This window comes from Rana temporaria, chromosome 9, assembly GCF_905171775.1.
Source record: "Rana temporaria chromosome 9, aRanTem1.1, whole genome shotgun sequence".
Lineage (NCBI taxonomy): Eukaryota > Metazoa > Chordata > Amphibia > Anura > Ranidae > Rana > Rana temporaria.
This window is the reverse complement of record NC_053497.1, coordinates 148,252,467-148,274,400: the sequence shown is the minus strand read 5'-3', so window position 1 is coordinate 148,274,400 and position 21,934 is coordinate 148,252,467. Positions and strand designations below refer to the sequence as shown.

The 21,934-nt window shown below is 42.9% G+C and overlaps 1 protein-coding gene across 2 annotated transcripts in view; it reads left to right on the top strand.

Annotated features, from left to right (window-relative positions):
• COL27A1 (collagen type XXVII alpha 1 chain) overlaps positions 1 to 21,934 on the top strand; it is a 540,002-nt gene that overhangs the window by 480,210 nt on the left and 37,858 nt on the right. For both annotated transcript variants that reach the window (XM_040324820.1, XM_040324819.1), the window contains exons 50-56: positions 4,729 to 4,782; positions 5,115 to 5,177; positions 7,688 to 7,741; positions 11,503 to 11,538; positions 16,328 to 16,345; positions 16,482 to 16,517; positions 18,733 to 18,759. In XM_040324820.1, coding sequence (XP_040180754.1) covers positions 4,729 to 4,782; positions 5,115 to 5,177; positions 7,688 to 7,741; positions 11,503 to 11,538; positions 16,328 to 16,345; positions 16,482 to 16,517; positions 18,733 to 18,759 — 288 coding nt within the window. The remainder of the gene's footprint in view (positions 1 to 4,728; positions 4,783 to 5,114; positions 5,178 to 7,687; positions 7,742 to 11,502; positions 11,539 to 16,327; positions 16,346 to 16,481; positions 16,518 to 18,732; positions 18,760 to 21,934) is intronic.

Below are 21,934 nucleotides of genomic sequence, written 5' to 3'. Positions count from 1 at the left end.
TTGTATGTAGAAATTGGAAAGGGGGGAGGGGGGAAGGGAGGGAAGGAAAGGGAAGGGAGATGGTATATGAAAGAGTCAGGAGTACATTCAAATTTTGATAATTTTGGAGGGAGAGGGGGAGTGGTAGTGTATTTAAGCATCAGTAGAAGGGGGTATTTTTAATGGCCTGGATATTTTAAGACCAGTGTGACTGGTCATATTGGGTGCCTATCATGGTCTATAAGTCAGGGGTCCAAGAAGACCTGCAGGTTAAGTTCCGTGTTTAGTCCGACGGGTGTCAAGGATTTCAAGTGGTATACCCACCATTTTTCTTTCTGCAGTAAGACTCTATCAAAGTCACCACGACGTTTTGGAAGTTTAAGGGCATAGATGCCCTTGACCGTCAGGCCTTTCGAGCATCTGTTGTGACATAATGCGAAATGCTTAGCGAGGGGTTTTTCGGGTTCATATGGACGTATACATATGGACGATAGTCTTTATATTTAAGAAAACTAATAATGATTTGTTTCATCTATGAACTAACAAGAAATATAACCATACGTCCATACCATACAATAATGTTCTAATTAAAACAAGCTATTTGAACCAATACTTGAACCATATCTACTATGTCCGCAACAGGACAACATTACTTCCGTTTTTCTCCCTAATTGGTGACGGGCAGGGACAGCCTTTAGTATAAATATTATACCGCTGTCTAAGCCCAACACGTCCAAGACGAAGCTACGCCAATGCGCCTGGCGAAACGCGTTGATGTCACCTAGTAACGTGATCACCTGACCCCGGAAGCTAGGAGTCGGTGAACGAAGGATCGGAGGCGTCTGCCGCCCCGACGCGGGTGGATTGCGCTGATCGCGTTGAATGCAACACGGGCCACGGGCTGCAACACAGTACTTGTGTGTACGAGTCGGATTGCGCTGATCGCGTTGAATGCAACACGGGCCACGGGCTGCAACACAGTACTTGTGTGTACGAGTCGGCAGTAACAAGGAAAACATCACTGCAAGGTGCTAAAAGATAAACATCTCCCAGCTGGCCAGCAGGATTTCAGTACTGTGCCTACCACAACGGGGGAGATTGAGAAAAAAGAACCGTCCCGGCTGTGTGGTCTACATTGCAGGCAGCGGCACAAAGACGGACTCGCTCCATACACACTGCCGACCATGGTCTGGTAACGTATTGATTTTTCCCCTATCTGGGATGACTTGCTGTACAAACTAACTCATACTGGCTTCTCACACTGGATATAGCGTTTAGCCTCAGAATATATATTGCCTGAAACATGTCTACACTCATTGTTGGTGCACTCTGACATAGCATGTAACAATATATGTATAGCCATACTTCGCATCTAAGCAACAGCGAAACACTTACACAGCTAAAGTAAGCCATCCGTGTCACCCTGAACAACTAAATGATCAGCGATCAGCATAAATTGTTTACCTTTCAAAATACCTGGACTTTATTGTGATTCCTGATTAACTCTAGGACTAACCATCAACAGACATTTTAGTCTATCTACTATCAACTAACAGTCCAATCACTAACAATCCAGGAATACCCATCCCCTCCTCCTCCCACCCCCTCCTAGCCTATGTTCAGCCCCATCACTCAAATATCGACACCCCATTGGTTAGATGCAAACAGCTTAGCTGGTGTAGTAGGGACCACATATATCCGGTCATACTTCATTGTTATTATACTTTTGCATCCAAATTATGACATATAATCCAGAGTGTCGATACATGATCGGTCTGAACAGAACGTGTCCGGATCACGTTAATTGTTAAATGTTTGTCTATGTCCTGTCTATATTTATTGCGCATGTTTCTTGTACTTTTACCTTTTTGAAGGTAGCCATTAATATTATTCTGGCCACCATTGATACATATAATATTTTCATTAAACTTGTAACTTTTAATGCCTCAAACAAACTTTGATACTAATAAATAATTTAAACGTATCATTGATTCCTCTAATTGATCATAACAGTGTTGCTAAAAGTAATCCTCTTTAAGCCAACAGGCTGATTTTCTACCTTTTTCTTCTTATCTTCTTCCAAACCCAATCTTTCCCTTCCCTCCCCCTCACCCTTCCCCCTTCTCTCCCTCTCCTTCTCCCTTCCCTCCTTCTCTTCTCATTTTCCTACCTGACATTTTTTGCGATAATAGTTCAGATTACAGCAACACAACCCATTTGGGTACATGACCAATATAGGTAATATATATTATTTCCTATACACAACAGTGGATTAATTGCGCCCATCCCTTTCCCTGACCGCTCCCTCTTTTTACATATAAATGACAGATGAGGTTCAATATTGAGAAATGTAAAGTTATGCACGTGGGTGCCAAAAACAAACATGCAAATCACACATTAGGAGGGTTTTCCCTGGAAGAATCTGTGATGGGAAGGGGGGTGCTTGTAGATCAGACTTCACAATAACATGCAATGCCAAGCCACAGCCAACAAAGATAGCAAAAACTGGCATGCACCCATGGGTGGCAGGAAGAAAAAAAAACAGACAAGGGACAGTGTTGACAGGGGAATCCCTTGCCGCCAAGCCATTGTATTCTCCTGGCAGGAGAAGACACCCCTAGAAAAATACCATGATTATTGATTGCTATGTTAAATGCGGCAGACTGGTTGTACCCAAGTTGATTGATCAATCAATCAAGTTGATCAATCAACTTGAGTATATTCAGCCTGCCCATACATGGTTCGAAGCATCTCTGCCCTGCCTTATTCACCCTGGAGCAGAGGTGTTTGAGGGGGATATGATTACAATGTACAAATATATTAAAGGTGACTTTAGTAATTGTAATAAATGGTTTATTCTAAGGTCTCTGAAGAAGACACATGACCACGGATCGAGGTTAGAAGAAAGGAGGCTTACTCCACCTTTTGTGACATGTTGAATGTTACACTTGCATATAAGGTGTAACATGTTGCTAAGCAAACACTGTCACTTTTGAAATCGGTGTAGCTGTGCGGAGCTTTGCTTACATAGCCATGTCATTTGTTCAGAGATCTGTAAATGACTGAACTACAAGTCCCAACTTCCACTGTGGCAGGTAGACTTGTAGTTCTCAATGTAACACCAGTGCGGTAATCACCATTATCATTGTCCATTGGCACTGCCACCAGCTCTTAAACTTAAAGTGGATGTAAACCTGAAAAAAAATGCATGTTGACAAGGGGAGTGTAGAGGTGGGCGGGGAGTCTACTGAGAGCACGCCTCCATCCACTGAGCTCCAGACAACAGACCCACCCACAGAATCTGCAGTTGTTTTTCAGGTCTCATAACAGACAGAGGGGAGATATTTGACCGGTAAGGATACATGCAGGAGGCATGTATATCCTTATAGATCAGCACTATGGCAGTAGGTTAGAAAGGATGAGAGAGGATTTACATCCACTTTAAAGCCTGGATATATTTTTTTTCCCTGACAAGAATATGTACACTTATTTATTTTAAAAGGTCAAATTTGCATTTAACTTTATATTGTGGAAAGGGTTCTTTACTATTAAAGCATTTAAAATGTGTTACTCCCTCCCCCAGGAAGTGGTACTAGCAAATGTTGATAACTTGTATTCCTCGGGAAGCTGAATATACAGGGATATGGGAATTGTTATAGAATACAAATCGCATACACACAGGTTAAACTGGATGGGCCTATGTTTTTTTTTAAAACTTATAAAAATAGAAATGATGCATCTATGATTACCAAGGGTTCCCTTCAGTCTTGATCTGTCAGGTGGTGGGCCTCAAAGATTCAGAGAGCAGACTTGATGATGTCGGTGGCACTTTCTTTCACCATTACAGAGTGAGTGCAGGTCACCGAGGGGGCGCCCTGCACGCACAGCCTGTCCTCAGCCTTCTGGATTAGTGCTTGGTGCCATTCAACCCTAGAGACCAGGAGTCTCCAAACTTTCTAAACAAAGGGCCAGTGTATATTTAAGACTTTAGGGGGGCCGGACTGTGGATAGTGGGAGCGGATATTTTCTTGGCATCAGTTGGAGTAAGCATCACCACATTTGCTATTAGTTGGAGGAATGGTGCCCCATCATTGCTGTCATTAGGAGGAATGGAATCCTGTTGGTGTCAATGGAAGAAATGGTGCCCCATTGATGATGTCAATTGACAGAATAGTGGGGGGGACAGAGCCCCACGGGCTGGAAAAAGGAAAGCAATAGCAGTTTGGAGTCCACTGCTATAGACAGAGGGCAGCGCTAAAATGAAAATGGGTTTTGCAGCTTGGGCTTTGTTTTTTTTTGTCTTTTTTTTTTACTTTTTTTTTTTATGAGTATAGATCGACACGCAATCTGTTCTTTTCATAAACGTAATAAATGTCATTGTGATTGCACAGAGGAATGTACCTAAGGTGTGATAACAAAACAGCCAGGTTCAATCAAACTGATGTTTTTTGAGCTCTTTGTACATTTAGTCAATCAAAAAGAAATGTGTGCCACAGTTAACCAGATAACAGGACAATGACATTTTCTGACCTAAAATCACACTGCTTATTCACTGATGCTCTTATGTTCCATGACGAACACCATCAATTTTTTCAGCGTAATTCATAATCTGCTCAAGTGCTTACAAGATTAAACTAGAGAAACAGGCTTTGAGTGTCTAGAGGGTTTGTTTTATGTGCTTTTTTGTTGCCAATTATGTGTCCTTATTTATTAAGACCACCTATATTCTGTCCCAATTGTGCTTTTCAGGGGGACCCTGGAGAGACTGGATTCCCCGGCATAGCTGGCCTGTTTGGACCAAAGGTATCCAATCTGTGATCTCTGACAACTTTCTTCAAGCTGCTGAAACAGACAACTTTGTGTACTCCTTATAGGACATTTTTGGCCCTAGGCATCCCCAACATAACTGTAGTTTATCGACAATATTATACTTTTTTTGATGACACAAACAAGCAAGCTTCCAAATGTGTCAGGACTTTTGTGGTTACTCGGGTGGTTGGCAGCTTTGCCTGCTGGTAATTGTGGGTTTTGACTAGTTATTCATGTACAAGTGGGCAGTAGAGGAGTCTGTGGGCACTGCATGCCAAGGATCGGGTACCGTAACCAATTAATTTGTACTTTTATAATCCCTACAGGGACCTCCGGGTGACATTGGATATAAGGGCATTCAGGGACCGAAAGGACCTCCTGGCTTAATGGTGAGTCATTTACAGCAATCGGATCAGCCGTTCTGGCAAAAAAGTCACAAATAAAGGATTTATCAAATCTGGTTAATTGCTGATTGTGCTGTTTTCATTTTAAATTTCAAACTGCCCTAGAAAAATATACACACATGGAAGATTGCTAATTAGATAAGGTATGTCAGAGACAGGCGAGGATGGTCGCGAGCTCCGATACTTGTTTCAGTTTTATGAGCGCGGTCTTGTGGGAATGTTTTAAGGTCTTTATCTACCCAGTTTATCTGGGCAGGAGAGATGTGGTTATGGTAAATACAAGCAACTTAGGGTGACTGCACTACAGCCTTAAAGTGATATTAAAGGTTCATTAAAAAACAAACATGTTATACTTACCTGCTCTTTGAAATGGCTTTGCACAGAGCAGCCCTGATCCTCCTCTTTTCAGTTCCCCCCTGTCGGCACTCCTGGCTTATAGCTCCTCCCTGCTGCTGATTGCCCCTATAGAGGCATTTTTGCATGCTTGCTCCCAAGCTGCCACTCTCTATAAAGACCCACAGAGCGCAGCTCGGCCCCGCCCCACTCCCTCCTCACGTGCTGAGATTGACAGCAGCGGGAGCCAATGCCTCCTGCTTCTGTGTGTCTGCCAATGAGGAGGGAGAGACCCAGGATAGCCACTATGCTTGTGCACACTGCTGGTTTAAAATAGGGGCTTCAGATTAGTAAAGGGGGGGGGGCTGAGGGGGGATCTGCACACTGAAGTTTTTTACCTTCATTTCATGTGTAGAATGCATGAGGGGAAAAAACCTTCAGCCTTTACAACCACTTTATATTTATTTTACACTTTTTTAATTAAGGGCTCATTCACACCAGCCCACCAGAGTGAAGATGTGAAGGATGTTGTGATACGTTTCCTTTTTTTTTTTTACTTGATTGAAATATCATAAAATGACGTTTCAATCAACTGTATGCACCATAGTGTGTGACATGAGGTGTTGTCTAAAACTTTTTTTACAACACACACCTTAAGGCAGTGTTATTGTGTGGGCAGAGTAAATAGAACTATGTGTCCTTGCTTTGAGCCTTCATTGACCTATGCAGATAAGGCAGCTTGGCGGATATAGTGTGCACAAGCTCTAACCCAGGTTAAAGGGTCATTACACCCAAAATGTGATCTTTTGTTAGATGCTGTACGGGAGACTTTGTTTGTACTAAATTTGTGGGCCCAGATTCACAAAGGACTTACGACGGCGTATCTCCTGATATGCCATCGTAAGTCCGAATGTGAGGCGTCGCATCTATGCGCCTGATTCATAGAATCATATACGCCTCATTGTTGCCAAGATACGAGCGGCGTAAGTCTCATACGCCATCGTATCTTGGGGTGCATATTTACGCTGGCCGCTAGGGGCGCTTCCGTATATTTCCGGGTCTAATATGCAAATGAGCTAGATACGCCGATTCACGAACGTACTTGCGCCCGGTGTATTAAAATATGCTGTTTACGTAAGGCGTACGACCGGCGTAACTTTACCCCTCATAAAGCAGGGGTAAGTCATGTTAAAGTATGGACATCGGAAACGTCGGAACAGCGTCGTATTTTACGTCGTTTGCATAAGTCGTACGGGAATGGAGATGGGCGTAGGTTACGTTCATGTCGACTAAGCATTGAGCCGGCATAATTTACGGAGAAAATTCAACGTGATACTGAGCATGCGCGCGTATGCGCTGTTCGTTAGGTGCGTCATTTACGTGGGGTCACGATTCATTTCCATACAACATGCCCCCTACCAGCCTACTTTGAATTACGCTGACTTACGCCGGTCCATTTACACTACGCTGCCACAACTTACGGAGCAAGTGCTTTGTGAATACTGCACTTGCCTGTCTAAGTTGCGGAGGCGTAGCGTAAATAGGATACACTACGCCCGCACAAAGATACGCCCTCCTACGTGAATCTGGCCCCAGGTCTGCACACATGGGTATTGAAAAGGGTTCCCACTCTCCATTCTTAATTTTATTTTTTGGAAAATGTAATAGGCAGAACTGGAACACACATTGGTGGGCAGGAACAACCAAACTTCAAGGTGGATAGTAACAGAAAGTTATGGCAGAGAAATTTCCCTGTTGGAGTAACAAATTGTTTGTAATGAGTCTTGTACTCTTGCATTGTGAGACGTCTTGGTAAAGCACAAGTCAAAGCATTAAAAAGACTCGCACATTATTTTTTTTTTTTCAAGTGACAAGGCCTGACTGCTGCTGTGGAATTTACCCTTAGCCAATTGCCGATTGGCAGCTGTTAGCATGGCATGTTAGCAAACAACCCGCAGCAAGTCTGTTTGTCTGAGCTAGCCAGACTGCACTCAATTTTTCTAGTGTAATCTAGTTTTATGCTGGTACTTCAATGTGATTGTATCTCTTACAAAATCACAGAACTTGCTGATAGTAACATAAGCTGTATTTGGAAGTAGTGATTATTTTTTAGTTTTGTTTTAATGGTGTACTAATTCATATTTTGTTTCCCTTTACTTAAGGGTAATGAGGGAGTCATAGGACCAAAGGGAATTGTAGGACCCACAGGAAACCCAGTAAGTTTATTTTTCTAAATGTATTGACTATAATTTGAAGTGAACCTGTTCTTTGCCACTTTAAAGTTCTAAACTTAAGGCTTTAATTCATAACCTGGAATTGGAAATCTGACAAGGGGGTATAACTATACAAAATGAAATAAAAAAGTTTTGTCTATAGTTCTACTTTAAAGTTGACTTTGATGCAGTTGGCCAGCGTGAACATGTATTGCAATACATACAAACCAAGAAACGCTGTTTTTATGCAAAAGTTTGCAAGAGATGTGTAAGGCTGTATAGCAGTGTACACAGGGTTGAAATTCATAAGGGATAAATACATTTTAAAAATAAGTAGACATATTCTCTGCAAACAGCTGCTGTGAGAACCCGGAGGCAGGTTATCCAAAAGGGCTTGAACGAACCATCGAGGATCTGGTGCCCGGAACATTGACAGGTACACTTCCACTGTCAACCGGTGACCCTAGCACAATTTACTGGGAGGATTTGCTCAACCATTTAGCTCATCCAAGTACTAGGCCTGTGGCAGAGGCCCCACTAGAGCCAAGTCTGTGGCAGAGACCTGCTCCTCCCAGCATCCTTAAAGTGGCACTCCGGCTGCCAGGCCTGTGGCAGAGGTCTGTCCGGAGGCACTTCACCCACTCTGGCTAGAGTGGCGAAGAACTGTACTACTACTGAAAGCAGGATTGCTTTCCTTCTATCCAAGCCTGATACCGCAAAGTTCTTTACTTCATCAACCTTTCCTGTCTACCTCAAGTTGATGTTGGTCGTGTTGGGCCAAGATATAAAGCATTCAGAAAACCTCATCTACGAACTGGACATTCGCTTATTGCTCTACTCACTGCCTTCACCCCTAGACAACATATAGAGGTAATTCAAAACGCCGATCCCAAAACAATCAGCGGCTCCTGAGGGGGTAGCGCTACACTACTTTCTCTTGCCATGTTCCTGTAGCGAAAAACAGTTTTTATTACTCCCAGTGATATCATCAGTATTCTTGTATAATGCTTGCAGGGGCAGCTTCTGGGAGCTTATATCTTGTTGACATGGGCTTTCTTCCAGAACTACATCTACCAAGAGCCCTTTCTCTACACTGTGTGTAAGCAGGCCTTTGGTATTCAGGCAGTAGCATTGTTTTGCTAGGAAAGAAGTTAAAGTGATCCTAAACACACACTGTTTAACCACTTAAGCCCCGGACCAATATGCAGCCTAAAGACCCAAGGTGTTTTTACAGTTCGGGACTGCGTCGCTTTAACAGACAATTGCGCGGTCGTGCGACGTGGCTCCCAAACAAAATTGGCGTCCTTTTTTCCCCACAAATAGAGCTTTCTTTTGGTGGTATTTGATCACATCTGCGGTTTTTAGTTTTTGCGCTATAAACAAAAATAGAGCGACAATTTTGAAAAAAAAGCAATATTTTTTACTTTTTGCTGTAATAAATATCCCCCAAAAACATATATAAAAACATTTTTTTTCCTCAGTTTAGGCCGATACGTATTCTTCTACCTATTTTTAGTAAAAAAAATCGCAATAAGTGTTTATCAATTGGTTTGCGCAAAATTTATAGTGTTTACAAAATAGGGGATAGTTTTATTGCATTTTTATTTTTTATTTTTTTTTTACTACTAATGGCGGCGATCAGCAATTTTTTTCGTGACTGCGACATTATGGCGGACACTTCGGACAATTTTGACACATTTTTGGGACCATTGTCATTTTCACAGCAAAAAATGCATTTAAATTGCATTCTTTATTGTGAAAATGACAGTTGCAGTTTGGGAGTTAACCACAGGTGGCGCTGTAGGAGTTAGGGTGCACCTAGTATGTGTTTACAACTGTTTGGGGGTGTGGCTGTAGGAATGACGTCATCGATCGTGTCTTCCCTATAAAGGGAATGACGCGATCGATGCGCCGCCATAGTGAAGGACGGGGAAGCCGTGTTTACACACGGCTCTCCTCGTTCTTCAGCTCCGGGGAGCGATCGCGACGGAGCGGCTATAAACAAATAGCCGCGCCGTGGTCCCGGATCGCTCCCCGAGCGGACCCGACCGCCGCATGTAGCGGGGGGGGTCCCGATCGGACCCCCCACCCGCTAATAGGCGAGGACGTACCCATACGCCCATGTGCCTGTACGTGCCATATTGTGGACGTATATGTACATGGGCTGGTCCTTAAGTGGTTAATTTACATTGCCCCTTCTATTTATGTATATGATGACACTGCAATTATTTTAATTTAAAATATCGAATTACTTCTTTCCTAATTGATATACATATATTTGAATTGAAATCTTTATTATTTTTTGGCAATAACATGGTGTGGGCAGAATTCTGACAATCACAGTCTGTGTCACTCTCTTCCATCCTGGGTCTTAGAATAAGAGGGAGATGAAGCCACTGTTAATCTACATATAACATCCTTGGTCCATTTCCATCCGACTGCTCTATAAAGAAGAGCAGGGCTGTGTCCGCTCTGCATAGTAGCGGTGCAGACACAAACCTGTCATCCACCTGCTCAGCACGGAGCAGCAGACATATTCCCCAATGAGCAGAATCTCTTGATGGAGTCTGCTCCGTCGGAAAGGGACCTTAGTGTTAATGTGGTCACACATTTCAAGCACCTGGAATGATATATTTAGATTCAGTTCTATTGCCCGATTTAAAGGTAACCTGTTTCTTTTTTCCTGCAAAGGCAAAACATAGGTTCCCTTTCAGACAACCCTAGCATGAGGGTCAGATATTGTTGGGCAGATTGGGTGACAATCATCTAATGTCATTGGGCGGCATAACACATATGGCAAACGTTTCTGTAGTTTGGCTTTGTTGACTCTGTAATTAGTTATATGAACTTCACATGTCTGGCATATATTGGAGCCAGTATACAGAAATACCTTGTAGGCTTTACATCCTACCGCCACCAAGATCTGTGGGGCAGATCAGGACCTCATTCATGATTAGGTCAGCTAGTACATTTGATGATGAACATCCTTCACTACTTAGAGCAGTGATGGGGAACCTTGGCACCCCAGATGTTATGGAACTACATTTCCCATGATGCTCTTGTGCAGTGTAGTTGCGCATCATGGGAAATGTAGTTCCAAAACATCTGGGGTACCGAAGTTCCCCATCACTGACTTAGAGAGTCACTTACTTGCATGAAGAATGCTGTTGCAGATTTACTGGTAGTATACATTTAGGTCAGCATCTCCATGAGCAGTGAAGCTCATGAATGAGGATAACAGAGAATGAGCAGCTGCTGCAAATGTAGTACTTTATTTTCTGCCCTGACCCTGCACTGGTGTGCATGTGCCTTGTCTTATTACAACTTATACATGGGTAGATGAAGATAAGAAACTGAACTGAACTGTGTGCCTACAAAATGAGGAAATGTAAAAATATTCAGCCGGTACTATAAAACTGGCTTCTGATATTTTTATGTGTTCCGCTTAATCTTTTTTTTCAATCTGTTGAGTACAGTCTGTCTGCTTCCAGCTGGAATATACCTACTCAGACTAAAAAGAAAAGCCCATAAAATGGAACTCGATAATCTGGTTTCCTTAATTGTTGGTAGTGTGATCTCCCTGTGCGTGATGTATACACCTCTCTGTTCCATTTGTCTGTGTGAGGAATCCCCCAGCACATTATCACCAAAGCTGGCAGACAAGTACAGCAGACTGAGTGCTAATGACTATAACACCTGAATCTGTCACACATAGCATTCTACCCCAACACAAACCACTCATTCTTCATATTGTCTTCTTACAGGGGCCAATTGGAGAAAGGGGAACACAAGGCGACCTGGTAGGTAAACCTCAAAACTGCTGCCTGACACCATTTTGTTCAGCATTGCTATAGAAGCTATATTATTTTGTGCTAATCAAAACTTCAGGTGAACATTTAAATTCACACTTGCGTGTTTACTGGGTTTATCTGTCAAATTATAAATTTTGAATTTTTTTATTTTATCAGTGCTGCAGCACTGATCAATGTATTCTGACAGCAGAGGAGTCCTTCTGCTAGAATACAACAGCGAAGTGGGAGGATTCCTTCATCCACCTTGAATGTGTGGATGGAGGAATCGGTATGTTCTTTTTTGATCAGCAAGCTGGCTAATCCCAAAAAAATAATCCATGGTTAGTTTAAAGTAGTTGTAAAGTCTCAAGGTTTTTAGATTAAATAGATAGCATTAAGGTGAAAAACCTGTGTTGCAGCTGTCCCCCACAGCCCGCCCCTCCCCCTTTTTTTTACCTGAACCCGATCGTTCCAGCCAAAAGCACAGCAGCTGCAGCCACTGTCTTGGGTCCTCATTCGATAGATTGATAGCAGTGGGAGCCATTGGCTCCTGCTGCTGTCAATCAAATTTAGTGACACAGGAGCCAGGGGTGGGGCTGAGTCCTGTTGTCTGTGTCAATGGACGCAGCAGCAGGACTCGGGAGCACACCTGCACGAGTGACCCCATGAAATGTGGCTCTCCGGGGGGGCACTGGATGAAGAGGAGGTACCAGGAGCGTCACCAGGGGACCCTGGAAGAAGAGGTTCGGGACCACTCTGTGGAAAACCCTTGCACAGAGCAGGCAAGTATAACATGTTTGTTATTTTAAAAAAATTTACGCTTTACTATCACTTTAAGGGTTCTTTCACACCATCTGCAGATACAGTACCTGTGTTTTTTCTGCATTAGGAAAATGCAGGTCTTTGCAAGACACAGAAAATACAGGTATTCTATGTGTCTTGTTCACACCAAAATGAAGGGGTGATGTGTGGTGCAGAACTATGCAGCATGTCTGCAGTTTTCAGCACATAAACTGAAGAAAACTTGGAGCAGTGCTCTGCCCTTCAAGTGACATGCAGTGGAGAGGAGAGTGGTGCCTTGTGTCCTGACAGCACTGCTGCAGATAAGAGGGGGCAGCAGAAAGAAGCAGATAGTGGACAGGTGGGGCGATTCATGTGGCAGGGGAGAAGGGGGCAATTACATAATTAGTCAGGTTGAAAAAAGACACAAGTCCATCCAGTTCAACCACAAAAAAATAAATAAATAAACAAACAAAATAAAAAACACAATACAATCCCATACACCCAACTCCATACCCACAGTTGATCCAGAGGAAGGCAAAAAAAAAACAGCAGAGCATGATCCAATTTGCTACAGCAGGGGAAAAAATTCCTTCCTGATCCCCCGAGAGGCAATCAGATTTTCCCTGGATCAACTTTACCTATAAATGTTGGTACCCAGTTATTTTATGTACATTTAGGAAAGAATCCAGACCTTTCTTAAAGCAATCTACTGACAAGAATCGATCTCCTGTATCTGCCTCTCTCCCTGCAGCTGCTTCTCCTCCTCTCCCTCCCCCCGGCTATGAGCAGCTGCAGGGAGAGACACACTGGAGATTGATTCTTGCAACTGCTCCCCCTCTTCCCTTGCCACACCGATCATCCCCTTCTGTCCACCATCCCATCCAATTCTTCCTGCTGAACACCCCCCAGCCGCTTTTTTTTTTTATTAAATACAGTAAGTGATTGGTACTGATCACTCACTCTGTTCATTCATAACTGAAGCATAATAAAAAATGTTTTACTATGCTGCAGTAAGAACAGGAGCTCCTGTATAGAGCCTCCCGCTCATTCATTCTTTAGTGCAGCTAAGGCTGCAGAGAAAATGGTTGAGGGTCTGTTTAAACCCCTGATATTTCACCAAAGACCCCCCCCCCAAAAAAAATAAGTATTATGAAAAAATATAATAAAATAAATAAATTGTAAAAGACAATAAAAAAAGAGTGTAAGGCCTCATTTATGCCTTTAGTTGGGGGAGGGAGGCAAAAATGTGCGGTTGAGCCGTGTTTTTGCTGCCCACTATTCGCCCCACCTTCAGCTGCAACAGACAGGGGTGTTTACATGCTGTGGGATTGATGCTTCGTGCCCATGGCAATGTTACCCTGATAATACATAATCAAGTCAATATGAACCTTGATCACAGATTGGGCTTCAGGGGCAAGGAAGATTTAGACGTATGTGAAGAAGCATATCTGTGTGTCTTGCAGGTGGTGTGAACGAGTCTCACACCACCTGCAAGACACACAGATATGCTCTATGTGTCTTTTTCACAGCAATACGCAGGTGTGATATCCTGTGCGCATTTTTAACCTCACAGCTCCACACTAAAACAACACCTGGACAAAATTGACAGCCCTGCTCTTCATAATCCCATATGACAGGAAGTAGGTGGTGCTCTGTGTCAATACTGCCTGCCTACTTTCCCTCATTCTGCCACTCTGTACGTCTTTAGGGTGACCTTTCCAAACTACCATTCAGGGACACCCCCCCTACCCAAAAATTTGCTTGTGCTGTAACGAATCACAGCACAGTGATTGGACACAAGAGGTGGGATTTATGATTGTGCTCCTCCAGGCATTCCCGACCAGGACAAGTATTTTCAGTGAGAAGTTTTGATGTGGCAGCCTGTTTTGGGGCCATCAGATTGGCCGGGGGGGGACACTGTATTGTCCTGGAATGAAGGTGCCCGGGACAGACCTGCAAAATGCAGGACTGTCCCGGGCAATCCGGGACACGTGGTCACCCTATACGTCTGGTGCAAGGGGGAATGTTGACAGGCACCAATGGAGGGGGACAGAATTGAGGCACAGATGAGGAGGAAAGAATGACCGGGGACACTGATGGCAGGGAACAGAATGGTGGGCGCAGATGAGGAGACAAAAATGGCAGGCACTGATGAGTTGAAAAGAATGTCGCGAACTGATGAGAAGGACAGAATGACAGGCACTGATAACAGGATGAGGACACAGGTTGGTCAGTCTGTGCATAAAAAGACAGGCATGAAAACTGATGTCAACATGCATAAAAACCTCACTGCAATGCGCATGAAAACTGATGTAAACTCATGTCTCTGCAAGTGAAATCTGTGGGCCAGATTCACAGTGAGAGTACGCCGGCGTATCTACTGATACGCCGGCGTACTTTCAAATTACCTGCGTCGTATCTTTAGTTTGAATCCTCAAACCAAGATACGACGGCATCTGGGTTCGATCCGACAGGCGTACGGCTTCGTACGCCTTCGGATCGTAGATGCAATACTTTGGCGTCCGCTGGGTGGAGTTCGCGTCGTTTTCCGCGTCAGGTATGCAAATTAGCTTTTTCCGACGATCCACGAACATACACGCGGCCGTCGCATTCTCTTACGTCGGCTTTTTCCGGCGTATAGTTAAAGCTGCTATTTTGCGGCGTATAGATAGACTTGCCATGTTAAGTATGGCTGTCGTTCCTGCGTCAAAATTTGTGTTTAATTTAATTTTTTACGTAAGTCGTCCGTGAATAGGGATGGACGTAAGTCACGTCTAAGTTCAAAAAATGACGTTGTTGCGACGTCATTTCGCGCAAAGCACGGCGGGAAATTTAGAAACGAAGCATGCGCAGTTCAAGCGGCACAGGGAAGCGCACCATTTAAATGAATCACGCCCCCTAATCGCCGATTTTAATTCCGCCGCCAGAAATGCACTACGCCGCCGTAACTTACGGCGCAAAATCTTCCTGGATTCGACTTAAAGCCAGGTAAGATACGGCGGTGTAGCGTATCTCTGATACCCTGCGCCGATCCATTTCTATGTGGATCTGGCCCTGTGTGTTTTTTCCATTTGTTTTTATGCAAGTAGGGTGTGAACAAGGCCTAAAAAAGAGTGATTTCATGCAGACTGGAAACTGAATAAAACTGCTGCAGTGCAGTGTTATCTATTTAAGGCTCGGTTCACACTGGATCGCACAGGAACGGCGTCCCCATTGTCCATTTCAGGGACGAATCAGTGCAGAGTCTTTGCCTGAATTCGGCCCTGAAATGGAGCCAAAGACTCACAGCATTTCTGTGCTCCACAGCCACCCCGGAGATATGTGAATAGCCTCCATAGAGAGCCGGTCACCTTCTCCTTCTATGCAAATAAATTTGCGTAGTTGTGAACCCAGCTTAATAATGTAACTGTCAGAAAAAGTTGCAATATTAAGAAGTGATAATAAATTAAAGAAAAAAATGTTTGTTACCTTTTTGCACATATTAAAACAGAATATGTGTAATTTTTAATTAAACAATTTACCAAATAAAAGCTTAAATGTCATTCAAATTATTTATGAGTGCAAAATAATTATAACGTTTTTGTCAAGGAGGCTGCACATGTGATCTGTTATGACAACAAACATGATGGTTTGACAGTTTTGGTTGAGAGCACAAGGCAAATGTGACAGTTAGCATCTCATCATGCCTGGAATGGAACTGTTTTTTGAAACCATTAAACCAATGGTATTTAATTCCATGTTAGTATCTGACACATGTTAAATTTGGCTTGGAAGTCTGGTCATCTTCCTAGTTCAACCATTCATCTTCTTATATCACCTCTCCACCCACAATCCCTTTTCATTGGACAGTAAGTCCGTGCCATCACCTCTGTCTGACTTGTAGAGGTATGTGGATCACTAAGCATGGCAGGTCAAAATAATACTTTGGCAGAGTAAAAACAGTAAACATACAGTATATCTATGCTTGGAGCTCCACTTTGGCAGTTTAATAATACACATTTTCTTTCTTTTTCAGGGACTACCTGGGCCTAGGGTACGTAAAGTTCGATTATAGTAGTTACTTGATATTAGTCATTTTAAGATGCTATTTAATATGAAACTGATTCCTACATTTTTTTTTTAACTGATCAAAATACTAAAAAATATATTAACAATATATATTTTTTTAGGGCCCTCCTGGTCCTCGTGGAAAGCCTGGGCCTCCTGTAAGTATTTATTTTTTTAAGGTATAATTTTTTATTGCTTACATACATACTAAAACATACATACATTTGCATATGTCATTACTGGAGCAAACCGTGCTCAATTATTAATAAAGTACATTTACATGGTATCCAATCAGTGAGTACATATTAATAGAGGAGTCTAATTTTTGTCTTCGGAGTTCCAGTATGACAACAAAGAGAAATCAAGGAGCAGGTGGTACAGTTCGATCTGAACTTACCCACAGACTCCAAATCTTATTGAATTTTTTTGGGCATCCTCTGGCCTCATACGTTAATTTGTATAGGCATACAGATTGGTTGACTATAGTGAGCCAGAAGGCTATAGTAAGTGAGGATTGAGCTTCTCCTGTAAGTATAAGGAAATAACAGATTGCTTCAAGTTGTTTCACTTGATCTAAAGTGTATGCAGAGCTTTTTTTCTTAGAAAATAGGTGCAGGAACTCAACCACGACCCCGTTCAGATTTCAAAAACAGTAGACGGGTCTTAAAGGGGCATTAAATACCAGGATAGCTTTGCATACAGAGTGCAGAGTTCAGGTGGGTTACACACAGAGTGCAGAGCTGTCACTTGTAAACACAGAAACCAGACTTCTGTGTTTACAAGTGATTGTGGTGAGCAGGCACCAAAGGGCCTGAGCCAGAGGTGGTGGAACTGAGTTTCCCCAAGTTCCCCCTGAAAAAAAGCCCTGAGTATATGTAATCATAAAAGCAGAAAAATATCTAGTGAAAAGGGTTTACCTCAGAGAAAAGATGTCCATTCTCTGACCTTAGCATAAAACTGGAACAGAATGGAATCGGGAAGTGTTATACACCTGAAGTATAACCCTCTTGCCTGAGATTTAACTGCATCTGACCTAATGAACTTTAAAGAAACAATTTACTTTACTGGGGGAGATTGCGCATGTGACATGTGTTCATGCTAGTGACCAATTGGGGTTGATTTACTAAAACTGGAGAGTGAAAAATCTGGTGCAGCTGTGCATGGTAGCCAATCGGCTTCTAACCTCAGCTTGTTTAAGCTTTGACAATAAGCCCACGTTCACATTGGGCCAATTTGGCATGCAATTTAACATGTCAAATCACATGCCAAATCGGCGGCTATTGCCAGCAATAGCACCAACCGAATCAGTGCAACGCTGATTTTGCAGCGCCACACTGTTTCCCAAAAGTAGTTCCTGTACTACTTTTGGCGACTTCGGGGGCGATTTGAATAGACATCTGTGCATGTCCCCCGCACATATGTCTGTCAAATCGCCCCCGAAGTCGGACTGCATTGCCAGTTTGAAATCGTGCGAGTTCAGCTGAACTCACACGATTTCAAACCCGCAGCAGTGTGAACCTGAACTTAAACCTGGAAGCTGATTAGTTTCTAAGCAGAGATTTTGCACTCCCCAGTTTTAGTAAATCAACCCCATTGTGTCATATATTTAAAGGTTGTTTTCACATGAAGTCCAATAAGATTATGAGTAAAGAAAAGGTTATACAAGGAAAAGACAAGAGTAAACATTGTCATGCCAAGAATAGTCAAATATTATATAGAAACATTGATAAAAAATGGAGGTACAATTGAGGTATACAGTATGTTGACTGGTTCACCCATTGGAACAAATGACACACACATTTTCTGATATATTGTCTAGTCAGTCTACGCTTTCTCATGTAAAGTAACACTAAACACGCATTTAGAATAACCAGTGGAAAGACATTGTGCAGTTGTATTGCATTCCTATCACTTATTATGTGGTTTTACAATGTCATCCTAAGTGGGAATGTATCTAGCAATTTGAGGTTTGAAAGGCAATAAACACAAGTAGTGTTATTAACCCTTGTCCTTGAGGTTCACTGGTAATGATACACTTGGTTTGCTGTGGTGTTGAACATAAAGCCTTTGATGTAAGGTCTTTCCTGAAGTCTGACCAGATAGCTATATTCCATGTTCCCCATCCACTTATGACGTACATAACTATAACCCATGTCTGAAGAAATTCTCATATCACTGAGCTTATAGTTGCAGTTTTGTGATTTATGAGTTGTTGGCAATTTTAAGACTGAGGCTTAACATCTTTATTTCTGCTTACATTAGATGCATGTCTGCATAGGGCACCCGTGTGAAGATGGCCTGTGTGGTCCTTGTTTATAAAAGTCAAATTTCTTGTGATATCATTGATGATAATTTTCCTGTTTTCTCTTGCAGGGACCACCAGGGTTTCTGGAAGCATTTGTAAGTAATCTGAATTGCATATTATTTTGGTTTTGTGGCTACAATAATGAAATATTTTTTTACATCAACTCTATGATATTATTATTATGCAGGATTTAAATAGCGCCAACAGTTTATGCAGCGCTTTACAAGATTACAACAAGTGAGACAAAGTTACAATACACTAAAATACAAGAGGGTTAAGGCTCTGCTCATAAGAGCTTGCAGTCTAATAGGGTGGGGAAGTTGATGGACTGACCAAGCATGTCTCAAGACCTAAACCATATTAAGCATCTGTGGGGTATGCTCAAACGGATGGTGTAGGAGCGTAAAGTCTCTAATATCCACCAGCTCCGTGATGTCATGAAGGAGTGGAAGAGGACTCCAATGGCATCCTGTGAAGCTCTGGTGAACTCCATGCCCAAGAGGGTTAAGCCAGTGCTGGAAAATAATGGTGGCCACACAAAATATTGACACTTTGGGCCCAATCTACACATTTTCACTTAGGGGTGTACTCGCTTTTGTTGCCAGCGGTTTAGACATTAACCAATTGCCGCCCGCCAATGACAGATTGACGTTGGCAAAGTGGTTGTAGAATCCTGACTGGACGTCATATGATTCTGAGCCGATGTGCGCCCCCGGGGGCGCGCATCGCGTCGATCGTTGTTGCAGGGTGTCAGTCTGACACCCCGCAACACCGATCAAGGTTGATCACGATGTAAACAGGAAAAGCCGGTAATCGGCTTTTCCTCACTCGCGCCTATCAGACGCGAGTAGAAGAGAGCCGATCGGCTGCTCCTGTGACAGGGGGGGTTTGTTCTGATCGATTATCAGCACCCCCCCCAAGGATGCCCACTCGACTACCAGGGATGCCCACTAGACCACCAGAGATTAAAAAAAAGGTATGCCACCCTAGACCACCAGGGATGAGGACACAAAAAATGGATGCCAATCAGTGCCGCAAAGGATGCCAATCAGTGCCCACAATGGGCATCACTGATTGGCAGGCATTGTTTGGCACTGATTGGCATCCATTAGTACAACACATACGATAGTGACCATCTATGCCCATCCGTGCCACCTATCAGTGCCCATCCATGCCGCCTATCAGTGCCCATCCATGCCGCCTATCAGTGCCTATCCGTGCCGCCTATCTGTGCCCAGCCGTGCGGCCTATCTGTGCCACCTATCCGTGCCCATCCGTGCCGCCTATCCAAGCCCATCCATGCCGCCTATCAGTGCCCATCCGTGCCGCCAATCAGTGCCGCATATTAGTGCCCATCAATGCCACCTCATCTTGCCAAGAGACTATGACAGAATGGGATTGAATTTAAAGTGTGCTAAAGCATTTACCCACTGATAAATCAATGGGGTTGATTTACTAAAAGGCAAATATAATGTGTGCTGCCTCGAGCTTAGTTAAATGAGGTAAAGCTTCACTTTGCGAAGAATGCTCAATCACATGCAAGGAAAATAAAAAAAGTGTTTTTGCTTGCACATGAATCAGCAGAGCTTCCCCTTTGAACTAGAACAACTGCACTTGCAGATAACAGTATATTTTCCTTTAGTAAATCAACCTCAGTATATGCTGGCTCAAGAGTGGAGAGCATGGAGTTCTGCCTAGCTGGGCTGTTCCACTCATAGCTTGGCTGTTTTGGTAATGTGATGCAGAAGAGAGCTGCTGTTGATGTACAAAGCAACCAAATGACAGTATTCATTGGTTTGAAACAGAACTATTTATTTCTAATTGGTTACTGCACTTCACGGTTTCCTGTGAAAAATAAAAGCATGGCGCTGCAAGTATTTGTTAATTTTAATGACAATCCCCACAAAGTCCTATTGGCTGTTACACATCATATAGTCTCTTGCTCCTAACTAATAACTTTTTCCATTCCTTAATGTGGAGTAATTGTATTGTCCAATCCTGATGTATCCAAAATATACTTGATACTGTGTCCCAAGTATATTTTGGATACATCAGGATTGGACAATACAATTACTCCACATTAAAGGGTCACTAAAGGAAAATTTTTTTTTTGCTGAAATGACTGTTTACAGGGCATAGAGACATAATAGTTAACTGATTCCTTTTAAAAATGATTAAAAATAGATAAAAAAACAATCATATAATGTGCCTGCAGTGTAGTTTCGTTTTTGCTGTTGTTTCCTGGTTCTCTGATGTACAGAGAGCCACTAGAGGGCAGTCAGCCAATAGAGAGCAGTGATACTTTGTCTAAAATTCCTCAGCACCAATCCAGTTTAGTTTTACTCACACCTCCTTGATTAGTGACCACCGTGAGAAATCTCCCAGTACTGTGGTCATCAGGAAACAGGCAACCAGGAAGTGTCCAGAACAGAGAGGATTTACAGCAACATGAATGCAAAAACGAACAATGAGGACATGAAACCAGGACTGCAGCAAGGTAAAGGAAGCTATTTAGCTAAAAAAAAAAATTCCTTTAGTGACCCTTTAAGGAATGGAAAAAGTTATGAGCAAGAGACTATATGATGTGTAACAGCCAATAGGACTTTGTGGGGATTGTCATTGCAATCACATTCACAATCACGCTCTTTTTCTCCCATACCTTTATAGTTTGATATGTGGATAGTTTGGAGGGTTGAACTCTTTTGAACTATATATCAGATTTTAGCAGATTATGAACAACATGTTCAGTTGAATTTTTGTTTTGTTTTCATTTAGCACTGTTAGTGTTTTTCTTAAACACATCTTTTTTGCATTTCTTTATCGTACATCACGGGACACAGAGCGGCATTCATTACTATATGGGTTATATGGAGTACCTTCAGGTGTAGACACTGGCAATCTCAAACAGGAAATGCCCCTCCCTATATAACCCCCTCCCATAGGAGGAGTACCTCAGTTTTTACGCCAGTGTCTTAGGTGTTAGTCATGGTTTAGCTTGCCTCCGCATCCTTGGGATTAGGTGAGCTACCGGTTCTGTCCAAAAAAGCCTCAGCGCTAAAGTGGTCAGTAACCGGACCCCAAACCCTTGGGGTATAGCCCATAATGCTTTTCTTTTTAGAGAGCTGGACCCTGGGCCCAGAACTTAGAAACCTTTGCGTACCTAAAGTTTTCTGTTGCCAGGGTGCTATATGGGCCCAGGACAGTGGATCCTTCATAGGAACCCAGGGCCTGAAGGTCTAGACATCCCCACGGAGATGGGGGAAGATTGGG